This window comes from Condylostylus longicornis, unplaced genomic scaffold (genome assembly GCF_029603195.1).
Source record: "Condylostylus longicornis isolate FDR11 unplaced genomic scaffold, ASM2960319v2 ptg000040l, whole genome shotgun sequence".
In the NCBI taxonomy this organism is placed as follows: Eukaryota; Metazoa; Arthropoda; class Insecta; order Diptera; family Dolichopodidae; genus Condylostylus; species Condylostylus longicornis.
In genome coordinates this window covers 5647243-5668142 of record NW_026578009.1, presented here as the reverse complement: position 1 = coordinate 5668142, position 20900 = coordinate 5647243, and the positions used below count along the sequence as shown (strand labels likewise).

Sequence of the window (20900 nt, the reverse complement as noted above, 5' to 3'; positions counted from 1 at the left end):
AAATATTTAAGAAATTGTAAACGATTTTTTCTGCTACTTATTGGTCAATATTTATCAATTGAATTTTTAAAAGACACATGGACATTGAAAAGCACAAAATAAAGCCAGAAAAACAAACCACTTGAATATAACAAAAGCGAAATCCAAAAGGAAAAGTGTTTCCCGATAAAACTTTTAAGAGGTTAATGGAGAAATGTACAAAGCAGCTATTAAAACAGAAAATTAAACAAAACTTATAACAATAAAAAAAAAAAAAAACGGCTTAAGTTTCGCCTTTTTTTCCACGAATTTTTGAAAATCAAAACAAAAAATTCATAAAAAATTTTTTTGTTTATTTTTTATCCTTAGAAAATATTCTTAAAGGGAAAAACTTTTTATACTATTTTTTATTTATATTGTTTACATAATATAAAGAAAAATTTGTTTGCCTTAATTTTAGATCTTTTGTTAAAGTTTTCTATAAGGAAATCTTCTTTTATGAGGTCATCAACATCATGACATATTCAAGTAATAAGATGAAATAAATTCTTGTTTTACAGGAAAGTCTTTTTTGATTTAGTATGGAATACCATGCCCAAATTACTGGTAGAAAAGTAAAGTTAAAATTTTCGAGTGTTTATCGTGTTTATATTGAAATTTCTTCCTAAATTTGTTTCAAATTCTGTGAAAATATCCTAGAACCAACTCAAGAAACACGATATTTTTTGGCCAATTTTAATTTATAATTTACTGTTGAAATGCTATGCATATTACCAAAAGATTATTGTATGATGAGACCAGAAAACTTTAAAAATGCACTTTCAAGATATTTAACTGATTAGATATAATCAAAGATTATATATAATAAAACTATTTAAATTAACCAGGAAATTTAGATATATTACATTTATTTATTATAATTAAACTAAAAATTTCTTCTTTACAAAAATCGCTTTACTCCGAAAAATATTTCAAGTCCGGAGAGATACAGGAATTTTTTAAATTATTATTAGCGGAAAAATATTTTCAAAATTTTGGAATCTCAAAAATTGATAAGGTTTTTGGCCTATTTCGATTTAGTGCGAATAGAAATTCATAATTAGCCCTTTTAATTTTATTAGTCTGATTCGATTTAATTTGTCCTTCAAGTTCATCAATTGGTTTCTGCATTTACTGCTTTACAAAATTATTCTGAAATTAAAGAAAAAACAACGATTGTGTGTGAAGACAATTTCAATTTAAATCAAAAGGTGAAACTACCAATTTATAAGTTTTAACAAAAATGATATTTTTATTTATGAAAATTTATAAAAATTTATTGATATTTTTCTTTGATTCATGAGAGAGGGTAATATATTCACCACAATTTATTGTTAAAAGTAATTTCTTTAAAAATATCGTCGCACTTTGCCGTGCTTATTGGTGATTTCTTTGCTTGCATCGCATCATGAATTTTTTCTCTAATTATAGCTGGTTTTATGTCGCTGCGAATATAAAATAATCGGAGAATATGATCCTCGCTAATTGATGGATAGTTTCCTAAAAGCGTTGTTAAATCCAAAACTAAAAGTTCTATATCAGCTATTAAAATATCTGATAATGCTAAGATCAAATCAATTGGGGTCTCATGTATTTTTAAATTTGAACTTATTTTCGCTATTTCTTCAAAAAATATTTTCATTTCATTCGCATCAAATTTAATATTATTTACAATTATTTCGATTTCATTCAATTGTTTTGATAATCTTTTCGAAAGTAAAGCTTTTATGTAGTTCATAGTTAACATTTTCTGTGCTATATTCATAACAAGTGTTAAATTATCTGGCTTCAAATGTATAAATTTTGAGAAGGATTTATCTAATGTTTTACAAATTGATTTGATTAATGTACGATCTTGTAACCATTTGGATGTAAAAAGTTCGTTAAAAATACTTTCGATTTCAATAAATGCATCTTCAACCAAATACACTGCTGCTTCCTCACTATTAGTTTGAAAAGTTTTTATTAATCTTTTAAAGTTTTCATAATGCTTTGCTTGTGATTGTGGCCAGTACAATAACTTCAAATGTCTGGATAATTCAATCATTTTTAAATTGTTATTAATAACAGCTATGATATGATCTTGAAAGTATTTTATTTGGTAATAATTTTTCAAGTGTCGATATTTAAAATCGGTAACATCGGAACGATAATTTTGTGCAAATATTTCCATTCGCCTCATACTTAATAATAAAGCGTCAAAAGTAATGTCTGCACTAATTGTATTTGTTACTTCTAAATGTTCTTTTATCATTTCAAATATTGTGAAAGGGGCTGAAGTTAAATAAAATTCACCATAGTTTTCTTGAAACATATTTTCTTCTGTTATTTTAGAAAGCCATTCTTCTTTCTCTTTTTCTAGTATATTATTCATCCATTCCTGATAATTTCTTTCTATAATTTCTAGATAGTCAGTTTCTAATTTCTTTAACTGTTCTGGTTGCAAGAGCGGTCCAGTTATTTTAGAAGAATCTATTTTCAAATCAGAGTGTGACATCAATTCTGAACCATTGTATGTGTTAAGAATCCATGATAATAAAGTTACGTATTCATTTCCCTCTAATTTACTTTTAATTATTCTGTTTAAATAGTTGGCTAAAGCCTTATGATAAAATTTGATATACTGATGAAAAATGTTGTAATCGGGTGGAAAACATGGAGTACATAAAGACTTTATAAGGCGCAAATCATTTAAAATAATTTTTCTTGTAATTTCCAAGTCTTTTACTAGCCACAATTTTTCGGAGCGGTTCTCCAATTTTGAACCTTCTATGCGATCAACAACACCTTTGTATAAAATATTCATTGCCATGTCTCGCCATTTTTTTGGTCGACCTGGTGGTAAAAATCCACTAAATTTTTGTTGCTGTAAAGCGTATTCATCAGAATTTTCTTCTCTTTCAATAATTCGTAAAGTAGTTACAATCATTGTTGGCTTTATTCGTACTATATGCAAACATCGACTTAATATTAATCGAATTTTTTCTTGTAAACGTTGTAGTATAAGATCAACCTTATCAAAATATTTTCTTAATGTTATTTTATCAACTGTTCCACTATACTTCTCTGGTTCTATATGAACTTCATATAATAGATCATCTCTTGAAATTTCTAATTCATGCAAGCATTGATGTGCGTCTAACAGTTTGTCATCCTCAATAAATTGCAATGTTTTTTTTACCTTTTCTTCTATATTGGCAATATTTGTTAAATGTTCCATTGCAGTTCCGTACTGAGCATACTTTATTACTTCTGAGCGAAAATCTTCCAAGTTGTTATAAGTTATAGGAAGTGGTTCTAATAGATTATTTACATCATATACTCTATTTGTAGCATCTTGTACTTCTGAAAGACATACTTTTAATTGCTTTATACCAACCTTAACACTTTCGAGTTGATTTTGGATTTTAGATTTTAACAAAGCGTCGGCTGAAGCTTTTTTCATTTCTGCTCGTCTTTTATATTCAGAAAGTTTTTCTAGTTGAGATGGCGTTTTAAACATGTTTTTAATTTCATTTAAAGCAGCTTTTCGGGCTTCATCTTCCAAATGTTTCATATTCATATTTTTGACAAATGTGAACACTTTTCTTATAAATAAAATTGTATAAAATCGGCTATATTGGTGAATTCTTTGTATACAACTAATTTTATTTTTAATTTTTTAAACTGCTAACAATACTGTATTTAAAGCCACAAAATATGTAAAAACCTTTTTAAAATATACTAAGCCATAAAATATAAAAGTGCGGTTTCAACATTTAAATAATAAAAAATGTATTATACAAACATATGTACATGTATGATGTACGTAAATAATATAATAATTTAATATTCATTTCTGTGCTCAAAAGTATTAAGAACAATTACATATAATATAAGTACTTACATATTCACAATATTACTCTGTCGCAACTGGACATTGAGCTTACAAAAAGGAATTCAAGAAATATTCGCAAAATATCGAGGAAAACTCTGCTCCTGGTATTAGTTTTGTTTTTTTTTCGAATTTTTTTTCACAACACACCATTGCGGTAAAAACTAACCAAATTTGTTTTATCGTAAATCCTGTTGATAAATATTTTCCTGATTGGTTACTTAAACTTTTGATCCACTTCACTAAAATTTTTTTCACTTTAAAACTTCTCCATTAAATGTTTTTATTTTTAACTTCAAATAATATTGGCAATATAAAAAGAATTTAGTTCATAATTTATATTGTACTTATTGTTATTATTGTACTTACATATGTACATACTTATGTATTTGAAGAAAAATTCTTAATATGAATTCCACACTTTCAGCAAGTTAAGCAAAAAAAACAGTACCTCATTTTTGTTTTCCAAATATGTATATCACTTTTCTAAGTTTTTACTTTTTAAATATTTTAATTTAAAATTTTTTCTTGCTACAATTTTTCTACAAAACATTTAACTCACAAAAATAAAAAATGCTGTTTTTGTCCCTCATGAAAGTACTTAATTTTTAACGGGAAAAATTTCATCTTTTAAAAAATTTTAGCGGGAAAATTAATAGGAGAATGCGAAAATGGAAGTCAAACTGTTTTCCAATTTTAGACGATATTTTTTGTGCTGCCAGTTCAGTCTTTTTTGAATGTATATTTCACTGCTACAATTACGTACCATTTCTGTCAAAAAATGTTGTAATTCTTGTCGCTTCTACGATGTATCAACATCTATATATATATTTTTTTATAATTTCAAATTGGTGACATCGTAAAATTTATAAGTTTGTGGAAACATTTTGGTTTTTATAATACAAAAATCAAGAATATTATAGTGTTAACTGTTATAAGGATAAAAGAGTTATTTTGTAATAATTTTAAGCAGGACTTTTAGTTGCCTTCATACTTTGTACACCAACACGTAGATTAAAAAAATAACTGCACATCAACAGACGACGTACACCCCTGACAGTAATAAGAGCTTGTTATTCATAACATAATAATATTTATTTATAAATTCTGCAAGCAGTTATCGTTCTTATCAATAATATTTATTTTAACTTAATAATATTTTGCTGTCATAATGTATTCATTATCACTAAGCAATTTCTTTAAAGCATTTTTAGTTAATAACATTATATCATCAAGTACGTCTTGCCATATTTGCTTACGTAAAATGAGTTTATCAAAAAATAAAAATTTTGTAAACGACGGTAAAAAAATTATTGGCGCAGCACTGAATTATATGTAGGTAAATAAAATTTTATGAAAATATAATACATTTGTGGCTGTGTATTATAATTATATATAATTTCAAGAAAATATTTTCAGGGATATTGTTAAAGCAAGAAATGTTCCTGTTCCCAAAAGTCCGGTAGTTTTTCTGAAACCGACTTCTTCGTATATAACTGAAGGTCAAAATATTATTGTAAGAAAATAAATACTTACATACTATTAGAATAATTATTATTGAATTAACAATAGTTACCGAAAGAATTCACAAGAGTTGCTTATGAAGTGGAGCTTGGGGTTATTATAGGAAAGGCTTGCAAAAATGTCAAAAAAGAAGATGCAATGAATTATGTTGCAGGTGAGCTTTGAATGGTTGCTTATGTAATTTAAAAATTTTTGGAATTTTTAATTTAGGTTACTGTTTGGCTCTTGATCTAACGGCACAATGTGAATTAGTAAGATAACAATTGTTAAAAGAAACCACATAGCAAAGTTTACTTTTTAAATATTACAGACATCAGCTAGAGAAAAAGGGATGCCATGGTCTATAGGAAAAGGTTTCGATACAGCAACACCAGTATCAAGACTAATATCTCTGGAAGAAATATCTGATCCTCACAACGTTGGCTTATGGTTGAAGCATAATGAGGAATTGAAACAGGAAGGAAATACAAAAGATTTAATATTCAAAGTTCCAGATTTGATATCTTATATTTCGAAATACATGACGCTTGAAGAAAATGATTTGATTCTGACCGGCACACCTGACGGATCGGCCGCTATGAAACAAGGAGATGTTATTGAGTGTGGAATTCCAAATTTAATAACTGTAAAGTTTAATGTGAATTAACTTGTATTTTTTCATATTCATTTTTCTAAATACATACATAAACGTTTTTAAGTTAAATGTTTTTTTTTTAATCTTTGAAGCTAATATATGAACTAATATTCTATCACTCATGATATAAATGTACGACTTTCAAAAACAATGAATAAGCAATTATCGATTTATTCCACTGAACTTAAAATTTTTAAATATAGGTAAGCAGCTAGCCTACATAAACCAAAGAATCACATCTTCCGATAATTCTTTCATACTAAATGATATTTTGAAATTGCAAAAGTTTATCTTTTAATACTGATTAGTTGTTTTCAAAAAGCATTAAAATATATTTCATTTCAAACTATTTTTGCATAATTATTGTTCTGGATACATGGAGTAGTATTGTTAGGAATTTACAATAGTGTTTTATTGGAATAAAATATTTTTGGAACATTACTCTGAATTCTGTAATATACTTTTTATGTGCTTTAATTTTTCAATAGAGCTCATTACTGTTAAAAGTTCTTGCTGAATGTTTACATCTTCTATGATCAAATCGATAGCTAGTTGATATCTTTCCTTCGCAAAATGCAAACTTCTAGGTACTAGCACACCAAACCATTTTATGGGATCCAAATAACCCTTATTTTTATCAACAGAATGTTTTTCTAGAATTATCTTCTTATTACTTAAATTCTCAATAGATTCAATTTTAGAAACAGAAACTAGAGCACTAAATTCTGGACCCTCATCAGTTGGCAGTTGTGCAGCTGAGACTGTTTTCCCACCTTGTATGTATCTAGCTTTCGCTATTAGTAAATTTCCTTCATTTTGACGCTTTTCCATTTCAATTTTACATCTAATATGTTGTTCAGTCAAACTTAGTAGTTCCACATACAATTTATCAATTAAATTACAAACCTCTTTTAAATTTAATTCCTTGCTCAATTCTAAAAAAGGTGAACTATTTTCCTCCTAAAATATGAATAGATATGTAACAATTAAATAGAAATTTTTAAATAAACTAAATAATTTCTTTCATACTAAATGAGTTTTTTCCATTTTATTTGACAAATCTTCAACAGAATTGTTCATTTTGAAGCAATTTGGAAAATTTTAATTTTTATTTAAGTTTTTTTTTTCTAAATATTTTGACTTTAAAATAAATAAACTTTCCTTTCCCTTTTTTCAATTCACTTCACGTGACATTGACAGTTATTTAGATTATCATGAAATTATGTTTTACATATAACTATATTAATTTGACAACAGAAAGACTTTAAGGTGCGGACCTGTATGAACGACTAAATATAAGATTTAATTTACGACAAAGTCTGATAACTGTTAACATATCACACTAAAATTGTCTAATCTAGTTGTTATGTTATACATACCTAAAGCTGACAATGATTGAAGTAATGGATTAACATTTATTTAAAAATGGACAGATTAATAATGTTTATATAATGCTAACGAAAAATTTAAGAATTAATCACAGTCTGATGAAAGTCGTTTAGGTAAACGCTGTTTGACAATAGATTTTGTCTAGTGGTATATAATTAAAATATTTATTATATAAGTTAATATAAATTTACATTCTCATTTATCTCAAAAGTAAAATGCGACAATTTTTGAAAGTTTTGAATATCTAATTCTTATTTGGGAAATAATTTTCATAACAAAATCATTAAATTTTACTTAATAAAATTACATTTAAAAATTTAACAAGTTTTCGATTCATTAACATTGCACTGAACTAACAATTTCAACTTGACAATACTCCGGCTTGAGAAAAGCACTTACCTCAAAACTATCATCATTAAGAGTAATCATCTACTTTTAATTCGCTTCGCTACAGATTTTAATTCGCTAATAGAAAATTCAGTCATTAATTTAGTAATGAAATATTTTAGAAATCATTAAGCTATAAATAAAATATTATAAGCAATTCATTTTTTTCAGTATTTCGATATAAAAGTGAGTTTGACCCATCTCTAGTATGTTTTGTTTTGTCACAACAAAAATTTATTAAGCATTATAATATTGTTTGTCTGGCGTCGAATTTTAAGAAATACATAGTTCCTTGTAAAAGATTCATTTTTTTAAAATTAAAAATAGTAAAATTGATTAAAAAAGACAAAAAAACGATCATAAATGGCATTGCAGACTTATGGAGATAAACCTATAAGCTTTCAGCTGGAAGAAGGTGGGGAATATTATTATGTTGGATCAGAGGTATTTGTGTGAAAATACTAAATTCTATAAATCACTAAATAATTAAATTTGCAGGTTGGAAATTATCTGCGGCTTTTTAGGGGTACGCTATATAAAAAGTATCCTGGTATGGCAAGAATAGTTCTGTCTAATGAAGAACGAAAAAGATTGACAGAATCTGGGCTTAGTAATCATATTTTAGCTAGTTCTGTGTCACTTCTGAAAGCAACTGAAGTTGATGAAATAATTTCTGGGAATGACGAAAAGTAAGAAGAAGTAAAATCATTTTTAATATTAATAAATGATTTTTTAGGTATCGAGCGGTTTCCATAGGTACATCAGAACCTCCATTACCTCGGGAAAGTAAATCTAAAAAACCTCCACAATGGGTTCCAACCATGCCAAACTCAAGTCACTTGGACGCAGTTCCCCAAGCTACTCCAATTAATCGAAATCGAGTGCATAATAAGAAAGTAAGAACATTCCCAATGTGTTTCGATGATACTGATCCAACCGCAAATCTAGAAAATGCAGCACAAACCGAAATTTTGGTACCTATAAGATTAGACATGGAACTTGAGGGACAAAAATTGCGCGACACATTTACTTGGAATAAAAATGAATGTATGATATCACCTGAACAATTTGCAGAAGTTTTATGTGATGATTTAGATTTAAATCCAGTACCATTCGTACCGGCTATTGCTCAGGCAATTCGCCATCAAATCGAAGCCCATCCGAACGAACTTCCATTGACTGATGAAAGTTGTGATCAAAGAGTAATTATAAAATTGAATATTCATGTTGGAAACACATCATTAGTCGATCAAATAGAATGGGACATGTCAGAAAAAAATAATAATCCTGAAGAATTTGCAATGAAACTATGCGCTGAATTGGGCTTAGGAGGTGAGTTCGTAACTGCAATTTCATACTCGATTCGTGGACAGTTATCTTGGCATCAGAGAACCTATGCATTTAGTGAGGCTCCATTGTCAGTGGTTGATGTTCCATTTAGGAATCCAAGCGATGCAGATTCTTGGGCACCTTTCCTTGAAACATTAACAGATGCAGAAATGGAAAAGAAAATACGTGATCAAGATCGTAACACACGAAGAATGAGAAGATTGGCAAATACAACTACTGGATGGTAAAAATTTGATAAAATTTTTATTGTATTATTTAATAAAAATATTATATAATTAGTTACTTAAGAGAAATTAAATTTTTTTTTTAATTTTCAAATACAAACAAACTTTTATTTACTTCTTTAAAAATACAAATTATATTCATTGACCTGGTCCTGATAAAGACTTTTCCATAAACTTCTTCTTGGAAAAGCATAACCACCATTTACTAGGTTTTCCATCTTCGCTTGAAAATACTTTTTCACAAACTCTATTTCCAGTTTCATGTCGTAATTGTAAAAGGTAAAGCCTCATTACGTCTAAAATTCAAATATATAATTTTGACTGTTAATTTTACAAATATATATGTAGGTACCTGCATCGCTTTGAGAACTTGGTTTTGCATAAACTGCATTTAATGGAAAACCAGGATCGCCTGGAATATCAAATTTTGATATAGCTAAAGCGTACATTTCTTGCATTCCTTGAGCTTTAGTTGAGCATCTTTGCAACTTTTTCAAACACTCAGTGATATACAAAGTAATATATATTAAAACACGGTCTATCTCGCTCTGAAACATTAAAAAAAAGGATTATATGTACTGGTGTTGAATAAATTAAAAGTTATACTTTAATTTCATATGTCCTAAAGAACACATTAGCTTTGAAGTAGTAAAGTGACTCATCTATGATATCATTGTCATAGTTTCCAGTAGGAGCAGGTCCTCTATGCTGCGTTCTTAGAGGAAGAATTGCCAGGTTCCCAACAGACTGCTTATAGTCTTTAATTTGTGAATGATATGCCTAAAATGTTGAATTAAATTGCATACTTTATTTACCGACGAATATAAATCAAATATTGTAACTATAGATTTTATTTCGCAAATTTATGTATGACCATTTTTACACACATATATGATAAAACTTACAGGCATATCTAAGAAATATGTAATATCGCTAGTTAACTATTCAAAAATCGATAAAAATTAGTTTCTCAAGTTTAATGGGTTGAAAATTATTAAAATTTTAGTTAAAAAAGTATGTATTATTAATGTACATTCATGATGAAGCCAAACCCAAAATTGAAAATTGTTTTAATGACTTTTATTCAAAAACATTCTTGCCGTTTAGTAGAAAAGTATTGTTTTCTCCAATTTAAATTTCATGAAAAAAAATTTGTTTACACATTGATAAGAAGCTTCTATAAATATTTTCTAATGATTTCTTATGTTTTTGGTGATATTGTATAATAATGCTGAATTTCTTGCTCCTGTATTTTCAATGAAGGTTGCTTTTGATAGCTCAATAGCTTATTACCCAGCATTTACACATACAAGTTACTTGCATGCAAGTTTGTATAATATTAATTGTCAATTAGTTTTTCGAAATGTCAAATTCTTGCTATTATGACGTAGGCGTTTAGCAAGTTAATTTTTGAAAATGTCTTTGAGAAGAAAACAACTAGCAATATATATAATTGTTTATAAATTTTAGAAACCATAAGTTTGCTAAGTTTAATTTTTTCAAAACAAAATTCAAAAATTTTAAATTAAAAAAAAAAAAAATCAAAACAACAAATTTTTTTTTGTGAATTTCTCAATATGTCAAATTACTTGCTCAAATTACTGGCAGCAAAATTTTCTTGCAAGTTGAACTGCAAGTAAACAAGCAAGTAGAAATATTTCAATGTGTTAGTAAAATTTTTGTATGTATTGCAACTTTCTTGCAAGTAACTTGTACGTGTAAATGCTGGGTTAGAATTGAGTATCGTGCTTTAGCTTTGGGAAGTTGAGTCATGAATAAAAAATGACAAAGCAAACTAGACACAATTCTTTTGCTGAAAATTCGTTCAAATAAATTAAAATATATCACAAAAAAAAATTTTAGAAAAAAATCAGACAACTTAAGCACACCCTGTTTTGTGCCTTAAAAATGTGTTTTACACCTCTAACACACAAAAATGTGATTTCGTACAATTTTTTTTTTTATCATTTTCAATTTTTCCTTTTAGACCCTTTTTTGTACAGGAGAATAAAGTATATGTAAATCATTTATGCAAAAGTTATCGTGTTGAAATAGGTATTAACAGTTAAAACTGACGATGCACTGAATAAAGAAAACCGATGCTATTTTTAAAGGTTTAGCATACATATACAAAATCAAAGTTAAATTTATCAGAGTTTATATTATTGATGCAGCTGCCAAATCATTTAACCGAACGCAATGTAAAGTGGCTGCGGTTAAAATGCTCTCCAAAGACTTGACAACAAAAAATCCAGAAAAAAATTAAAAAATACTTATATACTTTGTTTTCTAATTTTTAAAAGTATTGCGTACAATGGTGCTTTAATTTTAAGACATATATTTAAAGTCATTTTTAGGTTTTTATGTAGCACATATTGGCACACGTTCATTTAGGAAGAGAGAAGCATGGTATAGAGAAAAACTAGGTCTTCGAAAAGCATATTCACTTAAAAAATAATATAAGACATTTTCGATGAATTCACCATTATGCAAAAAAAAATAAGTTTATATTGACTCATTTTGCTGTATTTTAAAATGTGCTGTCTGGAACTATTTTTATATAATAATATGGACGGTAACACTTCTTCAGGTTGGTTTTATTGCTAACTTCATTCGTTGCCGACATTTTTATTAGAAAGAAAGACACATTTTTATTCTAATCTATGGCAGCAAATAATTATTGTGGTTTTACTTATGGAGGAACTCAGTATGGGTATGTAAAAATATTTAAAATTTTTCTTTATATATCAATAAATACGAGAAAGTAAGCATATAAATGAAATTTTTATGATATAGCCAATTTTTCTTGAGAAAAATTTACCTAGCCGGTTAGAGTTATTAGTTTAATGGCGTCTTCCAAAAAAAATCGATAAATTTTTTTCAATGAGTTGCAAATGATTTTGAAATATATTTTAGGACTCCAGCGGCACAAGGATATCCTGCAGCACAAGGTTATGCTGTAGCTCAGGCACCGCCTACAACATATAGTGCACCAAGAGCTGGTTACGATCAAGCATATCAAGCTGCAGCCACACAAGGTTCTTTTCCAAGTAAGTTGTGGTTATATGAAAAAAAAATTCAATTTTTACTTTAAAATTTATTGTTTTTTATAAGTATGAAAATAATCATTTTATTTATATTTGTCTTAGCAATGTTTTAAACTGCGAAAATTACATAATCTGTACTTAAATTTTTACTTAAATTGCAAGTGAATTTAAGTAAAGCAATTAAAAATTTTCAGAAATTCCATTATTTTCATATTAAAAAAATGATTTCATGTACATACTACAATGATTGTCTAAAATTAAGTAAAAGGCTTATTTTAAAGTCTGTAATTAAAAATATGCTAGAAAAATCGATTTATTTTTATAATAATGACCCTTAAAAACTGTATTCACAATTTAAATGGAGAAACTCCATGGTACAATAAAACAAACTAACTTGTATTAGTCAATAAAACTTAATCTCCTAAATATGTAGATACCTACATAAATAGGTATTTTGTAAAAAAGTAGTACGTATCAATTTATTTATTTGCATATCCATAGTTACATTTTTTTATACATATGTATTATGTATGTATAGTGTTATTCTATATTATAGGTGTTTGTTTATATGTTCAGGATTTTTTTTTAAATGGGGAATAAGTTCAGGTATCTCTTGTATAAAGTTTGTACCTACCTATATTTGTGAAATGTACATAAGGTTCCTGGATATTTGATAAATGTTCTGCTCAAAGTAAAATATACAGCTTATCACTATACTAAACTTTACAAATTTTATTTAAATACAACTTAAGTTTTTTCAATCCACTACTTGCTTTGATAATATGTAGGTGGGTACCTATCTATCCAGAAGTATTGAGAAAATTAGGTACAATTAATAATGTATACATAATCCAAAAGTTAAAGATACATAAATTTGGTATGAGGGAAGTTTGCTAAAATTAACTTATTGTTATTCAAGGAAATTTTTACTTATTGCCCAATTTTTAAAAACCATTCACCCAATTATTTCTTGAAGCTGTTAATTATATACATACATAGGTAGTAAGATTTTACTATCTTTTACTATTTTTTTTCTTATTTTATAGTTAGATTATCTATTTAAAATTTAATCTATTAAATTTTGCTTTAATGAAAAATTCTAATATGTGTAACATAAATACGTTTTTTAGGTGCACCTGGGGCTCCTGCTTATGATTATGGTTATGGCAGAACCGCTCAAACTTATGACACTTCAAAAACTTATTACCAGCAAGCAGCCGGCACCGCTCCAGCTTATGCCGCTCCAGCAACTAATTACGCTCCTCCAACACCAAGCAAGGTTACAAACATTCTTGTTATTAAATTGCAATTCCTTCAATCAGAAAGCAATCAAATGCTCATAAAATATTCGGTTCATATTATCCTTTATTATTAATACTTAACTCATGAAGTATACGCCTTGTACGATCAATTATTTTATGTATGCTTGATTTCTAAGTATTACCGTCACAAATTATGAAGTTTTGCGTTTCATTCGCATTTGATCGCTTCCCGATTTCATACAAAATATACATATATAAATGGTTTTTTTTAAAGTAACTTAAGGTCGTTTTTGAGTTATAGTAATACAAAAATGTGGTTAAATATTGATATTATGCCTGTATGAATATTTAATTTTCTATCCAATTAAATAAGATTTCTTTGATTTCATGTGATTTCTTAAATATCATGTGAATGAATTTTAATATTTCTTCTAAAAGTAGGTATATTTTTAAACCTATTTTTAGAGTCACGGAATTAAAGTAATAGACTATAAATACATAAAATGATTTTGTAATTTTAAATATAACGAATAATTTTAACTTTTATGTGTCAAATATCAAAAATGAAAAAAACAGACTCATTATTCAGCACCACCTGTAAGAAATATTATACCACCGGCAACAAAAGCTACGCCTACTACAAATCAGTCACAAACAGTTGCAAAAAGCAATCAAAACGCAGCACCAAAACGTAAGCAATTTTATAAATATTAAAATAATTTTGAAATTTAGTTCAATTATATAATTAATTTAATAATAAAATACTAATACAGAAACGCCACCTGCAACAGGTGCTCCAGCAGCAGCTGCTGGCACAACTACATATTCGAATTATGATGCTGCACTGTATAGTGCAGCCACAATGTATGTTGCGCAACAACAAACTGGAAAACAACCAAAGTAAGAAGTGCTCTTTTAAATTAAATATCTTTAAAACAATTAATTTTTTTTTTAATTTTTAAGTCCTGGTTGGCAACAACAATTTAAGAAGCCAGGGCAAGGTAAAGCGCGTACTAAAGCACAACCCCGACCTCAACAATTACATTATTGTGAAGTTTGTAAAATAAGTTGCGCAGGCCCTCAAACTTATCGTGAGCACTTAGAAGGACAAAAACACAAAAAACGCGAAGCAAGTTTAAAATTAGCGAATACGGCTGCAACGGCTAGCCAAAACCGCGGTAACAATTATCATTGCGAGTTGTGTGATGTCACATGTACAGGAACCGATGCATATGCTGCTCATGTAAGGGGTTCAAAACATCAAAAAGTTGTAAAATTACACCAAAAATTGGGTAAGCCAATTCCATCTGTTGAGCCGAAGAAAATGACAAAAATTAACTTTGTTCCCGCGGAAGGGGGGACTGCATCAGCAGCAAGTACACCCACTGAAGGTGTTACACAAGAGAGTACAGAGACAACTCCAATACCTACGCAGCAGGTTGAGGTTGAAGAACGAAAAGAAGATGAAATAAAACCTGTTGGAAGCGAATATATAGAAGAAATTAAAGATGATGAGGGCAAAATTTTAAGCTTCAATTGCAAATTGTGTGAGTGTAAATTTAACGATCCCAATGCTAAAGAAATGCACATGAAAGGACGCAGACACCGACTTCAGTATAAAAGGAAAGTACAACCAGATCTTGTTGTTGATTTCAAGCCAACTCCTCGGCAACGCCGACTAGCTGAAGCCAGAGCTCAAAGAGCTTTAATGCAAGCCGATTACTGGAATTCTCGTCGAAGTAATGATGGGGGGCATCATGATGGTGAAGATGATAATATGTATTGGGAAGAGCATAGAAGATTTGGGGATGAGTTTGATTACATGAGTTGGATGCAACGCGGAGGATTTCCGCGTGGGGGTCCACCACGTGGTCATGGGCCACCTATGCACCCATTTTTCGGAATGATGCCAGGTCGAAGACCAGAAAGCTCCGATGACCGCCATGTTATCGCGCATCATGCAGAAATTTATCCAAAAGAAGAAGAATTACAAACTATTCAGCGAATAGTTTCTCACACAGAAAGAGCTTTAAAATTTGTTTCCGATGCTCTTACAGATAATAAAACAAACAGCAGTATTACAAATGGTGAAGCAAAATCAAATGAGGAAAGTAAAAATGAAAGTAAGGACTCAAATAATAAGTCTAAGGAGGATGGAAGAGATAATCAAATGTTTTCCTTCCAAAAAGAGGCAGAAAGTACTGGAAATGTTCGAATTCTTAAAGGTGTAATGAGGGTGGGTTTATTAGCTAAAGGTAATAAGGAAAAACATTTTCATTAAAAATTGTTTACTAATTTTTCAACATAATTTGAAGGCCTGCTTTTGCAAGGAGATAATCTTGTACAATTGGTAGTGTTATGTGCAGAAAAACCAAATGCTAAGCTATTAAAACGTGTAGCCAATGAATTGCCAATTAAGTTGAAAGAAATCTCGGCGGATCATACATATAATGTCAGTTTAGAAGAGAAAGAAGGCGCTGTAATGGTAACTGATGGAGTAGTTACGGTTAAAGTATCTCTAACTTCTCCGCTAGTTAGAGAACAAGGTATTTCTTTTTTATTTATTTATTTTTTTATAATACTTGTATAAAAGAAAAACAGGACTGCAAAATTATTTTTTGGCACTAAAATCTTATAAATTTAAGATTTTTTTTTTATTTTGATGTTTTAATAAATTAGCCATAAAAATAATTTTTCAAGAACTTAATTCTAGATTTTCAAAAAAGTAAAATCGGAAAAAAAGATTTTATTTCTTCTTTGAAGCCTATTTTTTTCGTTTTTAAATCTGAACTTTATGGCTTTTTTTGGACTGCGCATTATAGATAATCGTGTAATGGAGAACATGTAAAAACTATATATAATTTTAATTTGTTGTAAATTTTAGCGAATCTTAAAACATAAAATGATCAATGCGAACAAAATAGGCAGCAAAATTAATAAGAAAAATAAAAAAAAAGTAAAAATCAAGAACAAAATATCTGCCCAGAATTTTTTATAGTAGCAAAACTATCGATGCGGGATTAAAGATTTTACGTAACATTAAATTTTGCAAACCTCATTATTTATAAACAACAAATTTTTGAAAAATAAAAAGGAAACAACTTTTTTTTTATTTATAATTTTGCTTCGCAAATTTAAATTACATTATTTAATTATTTAAAACGAAACAAAGTACGAAAGTTGAGGTTTGTTCGAAGTTTCACAGTAAAGGTTATGACTTTTTTAATCCCGAAATAAAGCGATATGGTATGTTAATAAATTAAAACATATATACATATATTTTTTAATTTGAAAACCTAAATTTTACGATAATTTGTTCTATTAAAAGTATGAAATTTCATATTATGTTCAGTAATAAAAATCAATTTACAAAATTAATGCACAACCGCCAACTAATTGGATGTCTAACCAATTCTCTAAAATATTTTTCGTAACATCAAATGAAACATCAAATAAATTTTGGAAATATTGTTAACCCTTAAATACATACATACACACATGTATGTATGTTAAATAATTTAAAAATAAATGTTTGTTAAGAGACATCCAACCAGGTGAAGCAATGTGCTATAATTTCGTTTTTTTTTTTTTTGTTTTTTTTTTTTTTAATTTATTCAAATTAGTCTCTTAATCAAAGAAAAGAAAACAAAAAAAAAAGAAAAGAAAACTTAAATTCAGTGCTTGAAAATTAGCTAGGTTGTCAATTTTGTCTTCGAGTGTTAATTTTAAATCTGTGTAAAAGAAATGTCTTATTGAAATTAGAAAAAAATAATGAAGATATCAAACGAATATGTGTGCAAACTATGGCAATTAAAAAAAAGGATTAGAAAATAAAAAACAAAGAAAAATCTCAACATAAAACGAAAAAAAAAATAAAGTGTGGGTGTTTCTTATACAGGATTTTTGACCATAAATTCCAACAAAAAAAGAAATTTTGCGAAATGTTGTATTTGATAACATGAAAATGTATAAATGTTAAAAAAAATTGCACACAAAAATATATTTGAAATAGCTGCATTGTTCACAGTATTGATCGTGTTAATAAGTTACTAATTATTGATAGATTCTCCATCCAAGATTGTTTTCGACGAGGATCCTATAAAAGCAGACGTAAAAATAATTTATAGTACTTAAAACAATTACAAAAATATCCTGTCATGTTTTAAAAATTTTGGACAAACAGAAACAAAACAAAATAATGAAATACATTTGGAGTTTTTATCAATTTATATAGTATATTTTTAGCATGTTTCGTCATTCCAAAATAAAGTTAATATTCTTCTATATGCCTACACCAGAATAAAAAAACCAAACAGACAAATTTTGTATATAAATGTGATTAATGGTCAAACATTCTGTTATCCATCCCCACTTTTTTTAGATGCAAACAATACTACAGCAAATGAACAAAATGTTCAGAAAACAGAAGATCTTCTACCGCGCGAACCCTGTCTACAGGCACTTGCCGCATTGAGGCATGCAAAATGGTTCCAGGTTTGTTTTTTAATTATATTCAATAATTTTTATTTCATTTATTTTCTATATTTTTTAATAAATTTTTATAATTTATTTGTTCAAAGAAAATAAAAAACAAAAATTTAAATATAGGATAAAATCAAATTTAGATATTTTTTCATTAGTATGGTCGTATATTTAAAAAAAATCCGCTTACTACTAAAGAAAGGATGTTTTTTTTGTAACATCGCGTTTTTAATGTTTTTATGTACTATCAATATATAAAAAATAAAATAAAAATGAGTTGTATTGAAATTTTTCTTTATCAAAGAGAGAATCACACACAATTTATATTCAAGAACTGAAGAAAATTAAATTAAATAAAATTACAATAATAACATAAGGAAAAGTTATTTAGCATACAAGTTAAAAACTAAGAAATTTGGCAGCATTTGTAACGCTTAACCTACAAATATGTTGTATAAATACATTAGATAGGTATTAAAATTTGAATTCGAACTTTTTGAGAAAAATGTGGATATAAATTGGATGATTTGTATATAAAATTGATAAATTATCAAACCAAAAATATTTTGTGTCAATTTGAATAATTTTTAATTCGATTTTCCTATAGAATTGTATAAGTTATCAAAAAAGATATGATTTTGATTTTCAAAAATTTTTCATTTTTTTCAAAAGCTATTTTAATTAAGCAGCATTAATATAAATTTGTGGGTATCCAAAATTGTTTGAAAAGTTGAGTCGGAAAACATGACTGCGACCAATTGAAAACGGGATATTGAATAATGTATTTAACATGATAAATTGCTCAAAGTTTTGTCGCTTTAAGATTAACAAAAACCAAAAAAAAAAAGATATTTTTTAATAACTGAATAAAAAAATGTTGAAAGAAAATTGAGAAATATGTATTGTAAAAGCCGGTTGCTCATAGATGTTGGCATTCTAATCCAACAATCAAAATCCCTCAAATGTTTTTAGTCATAATTAATATTAAGTACATGTCTTAGTTGTTAAATAGCTAAACATTTTTAAAATTTTAAAAGGAAATTTTGTAAATTTTAGCGTTATGTATTATTTAACTAAAAAATCTAATTTTTTTTCCTTCAGTTCTTCCGTAGTGTTTTAGGGAAAAACCCATAATATTTCATATTGTTTGATAAATTCAATTTTAATGACAAGATTAATTAGAAAAATGAATATATGTTTACATAAAGTAAAATAAAAATTTTACTAAAAAAATTAAATATGTACAAAAATTTTGAATAAAAATCCTAGCTAACTCAAAGCACCTCCGTATATTTTTATTTAAAAAAAAAAATAAAAAAAAAAAAAATTATATAGTAAATTTTGTTTTTGTAGATAATATTTAGTTTAATATAATTGTAGAATTTTGAGGTGCAGCTGGTTAATTTAATTTATGATCTTAAATTTTGAATGTTAATAGTAGCACTTTTTTTTTAATTGACATTAGTATATTTAAGTTGAATTAACCTAAATTACAATTTTTAATAAATAAAATTATAAAGGCTAGAGCAACTGGATTACAATCTTGTGTAATGGTAATGAGAATTTTACGTGATTTATGTCAGCGGGTTGGAACATGGGCAGCTTTAAATCAATGGGTAATTTATTTACAATAATTCAGCATTTCATATCAAAACTGTTTTCAAAATAATTCCAACGTTTCTTTAGGCAATGGAATTGCTTGTTGAAAAAGTAATTTCTTCAGCCAGCATGCCGTTAAGTCCAGGAGATTGTCTACGCCGTGTTATGGAAGCAATTTCAACAGGGTTTTTAATCAATGGACCTGGAATATTGGATCCATGTGAAAAAGAACCGCATGACGCTTTATCTGGTCTAACAAAACAACAAAAGGAAGATTTGACAGTATCCGCCCAACAATTTTTGCGTTTTATTGCGTTTAGACAAATTTATAAGGTTTGATAACTTTTTTTTTTGTTTTATAAATACATTATTTGAATATTTTGTCAAATTTGTTATTGATATTTTTAGGTACTTGGAATGGATCCCTTACCAGCACCTAAATTTCAATCAAGACCTTGGCGTCTTCACCGAAAACGTAAGCGTTCAGGTGATGCTGAAAATGAATGTAAGTGCTTATGCATAGTTTTTTTTCTGATTTTTTAACTTTCATAATACTCTTTAAGGTGAAGGCAAAATTTCAAAAAAGGATAGTAATAATGAAACTTCCACTGATGTTAAAATGGAGACAGATGCTAAATAAAAATAAATTTAGTTTTATAGATACTTGACAAAGATTTTGTAGTTGATAAGTCATTTTATTGTTCTATAATTAATTTATAATTGCAATTGGAAGAAAAAATTTAACTGTGCAGAAAGGGAAAACTAAATATCAAAGCTTATAAAACATCAAAGAAAATACTTGGAAAATAAATTAAAAAAATTTGCATCCTGTCAGGAAAATAAGAAGGATTACAAAGAATAATATAAAATATTTTAAAACCAGGATCATTTAATATTAAAGATTTTAGATGCAATAAAAAATATTTTAAGAACTTTCAAATTTTATGAAACTTTTCGGATTTCATCTTTTTTTTTTTTTTGTATTATGTTAAAAAATATCTTAATGTGCATATATATATATATTATATGTATATATATACATTATTATATGTATATATATACATTATTATATGTATATATATACATTATTATATGTATATATATATATAT

General features: G+C 27.5%; 6 protein-coding genes across 6 annotated transcripts; 3 read left to right on the top strand and 3 right to left on the bottom strand.

The window, feature by feature from the left end:
• Positions 1-1336: 1336 nt before the first annotated feature.
• LOC129609787 (exocyst complex component 3-like) lies at positions 1337-3580 on the bottom strand. The gene is made up of 2 exons (XM_055521908.1): positions 1691-3580; positions 1337-1603 (listed from the first exon to the last, which is right to left on the bottom strand). Exons 1-2 carry the CDS (start codon positions 3578-3580, stop codon positions 1337-1339), a joined length of 2157 nt encoding a protein of 718 aa, XP_055377883.1.
• Positions 3581-5011: 1431 nt separating this feature from the next.
• LOC129609643 (acylpyruvase FAHD1, mitochondrial) lies at positions 5012-6119 on the top strand. The gene is made up of 5 exons (XM_055521697.1): positions 5012-5227; positions 5312-5408; positions 5465-5570; positions 5627-5667; positions 5727-6119. Exons 1-5 carry the CDS (start codon positions 5064-5066, stop codon positions 6060-6062), a joined length of 744 nt encoding a protein of 247 aa, XP_055377672.1. The 5' UTR covers positions 5012-5063; the 3' UTR covers positions 6063-6119.
• Positions 6120-6358: 239 nt separating this feature from the next.
• Positions 6359-7226, bottom strand: LOC129609644 (coiled-coil domain-containing protein 115). The gene is made up of 2 exons (XM_055521698.1): positions 7080-7226; positions 6359-7010 (listed from the first exon to the last, which is right to left on the bottom strand). Exons 1-2 carry the CDS (start codon positions 7128-7130, stop codon positions 6489-6491), a joined length of 573 nt encoding a protein of 190 aa, XP_055377673.1. The 5' UTR covers positions 7131-7226; the 3' UTR covers positions 6359-6488.
• Positions 7227-8072: 846 nt separating this feature from the next.
• On the top strand, positions 8073-9544 carry LOC129609610 (SWI/SNF-related matrix-associated actin-dependent regulator of chromatin subfamily B member 1). The gene is made up of 3 exons (XM_055521637.1): positions 8073-8270; positions 8325-8515; positions 8563-9544. Exons 1-3 carry the CDS (start codon positions 8190-8192, stop codon positions 9401-9403), a joined length of 1113 nt encoding a protein of 370 aa, XP_055377612.1. The 5' UTR covers positions 8073-8189; the 3' UTR covers positions 9404-9544.
• On the bottom strand, positions 9394-10452 carry LOC129609611 (actin-related protein 2/3 complex subunit 3). Its single transcript, XM_055521638.1, has 4 exons — positions 10306-10452; positions 10007-10180; positions 9753-9948; positions 9394-9696 (listed from the first exon to the last, which is right to left on the bottom strand). The coding sequence occupies exons 1-4, from the start codon at positions 10309-10311 to the stop codon at positions 9539-9541; spliced, it is 534 nt and encodes a 177-aa protein (XP_055377613.1). The 5' UTR covers positions 10312-10452; the 3' UTR covers positions 9394-9538.
• A 1527-nt stretch (positions 10453-11979) lies between these two features.
• LOC129609682 (zinc finger RNA-binding protein) lies at positions 11980-20803 on the top strand. Its single transcript, XM_055521776.1, has 12 exons — positions 11980-12113; positions 12317-12450; positions 13578-13726; positions 14286-14400; positions 14483-14609; positions 14673-15964; positions 16025-16255; positions 18091-18203; positions 19712-19807; positions 19878-20123; positions 20199-20295; positions 20354-20803. Exons 1-12 carry the CDS (start codon positions 12064-12066, stop codon positions 20428-20430), a joined length of 2727 nt encoding a protein of 908 aa, XP_055377751.1. The 5' UTR covers positions 11980-12063; the 3' UTR covers positions 20431-20803.
• Positions 20804-20900: the final 97 nt, after the last annotated feature.

Coding starts and splice junctions, on each gene's coding strand:
- LOC129609787 (XM_055521908.1), bottom strand. CDS start 3,580: ATGAATATGAAACATTTGGAAGATGAAGCCCGAAAAGCTGCTTTAAAT. Junction 1,604..1,690: donor TGAATGAAATCGAAATAATT/GTAAATAATATT, acceptor AAAATACATGAG/ACCCCAATTGATTTGATCTT.
- LOC129609643 (XM_055521697.1), top strand. CDS start 5,064: ATGTATTCATTATCACTAAGCAATTTCTTTAAAGCATTTTTAGTTAAT. Junction 5,228..5,311: donor GGCGCAGCACTGAATTATAT/GTAGGTAAATAA, acceptor AAATATTTTCAG/GGATATTGTTAAAGCAAGAA. Junction 5,571..5,626: donor TGCAATGAATTATGTTGCAG/GTGAGCTTTGAA, acceptor TTTTTAATTTAG/GTTACTGTTTGGCTCTTGAT.
- LOC129609644 (XM_055521698.1), bottom strand. CDS start 7,130: ATGAACAATTCTGTTGAAGATTTGTCAAATAAAATGGAAAAAACTCAT. Junction 7,011..7,079: donor AAATGGAAAAAACTCATTTA/GTATGAAAGAAA, acceptor TTCATATTTTAG/GAGGAAAATAGTTCACCTTT.
- LOC129609610 (XM_055521637.1), top strand. CDS start 8,190: ATGGCATTGCAGACTTATGGAGATAAACCTATAAGCTTTCAGCTGGAA. Junction 8,271..8,324: donor ATTATTATGTTGGATCAGAG/GTATTTGTGTGA, acceptor TTAAATTTGCAG/GTTGGAAATTATCTGCGGCT. Junction 8,516..8,562: donor ATTTCTGGGAATGACGAAAA/GTAAGAAGAAGT, acceptor ATGATTTTTTAG/GTATCGAGCGGTTTCCATAG.
- LOC129609611 (XM_055521638.1), bottom strand. Junction 9,949..10,006: donor TTAGGACATATGAAATTAAA/GTATAACTTTTA, acceptor TTAATGTTTCAG/AGCGAGATAGACCGTGTTTT. Junction 9,697..9,752: donor AAGTTCTCAAAGCGATGCAG/GTACCTACATAT, acceptor TTTGAATTTTAG/ACGTAATGAGGCTTTACCTT.
- LOC129609682 (XM_055521776.1), top strand. CDS start 12,064: ATGGCAGCAAATAATTATTGTGGTTTTACTTATGGAGGAACTCAGTAT. Junction 14,401..14,482: donor TCAAAACGCAGCACCAAAAC/GTAAGCAATTTT, acceptor ATACTAATACAG/AAACGCCACCTGCAACAGGT. Junction 19,808..19,877: donor GGGCAGCTTTAAATCAATGG/GTAATTTATTTA, acceptor ACGTTTCTTTAG/GCAATGGAATTGCTTGTTGA.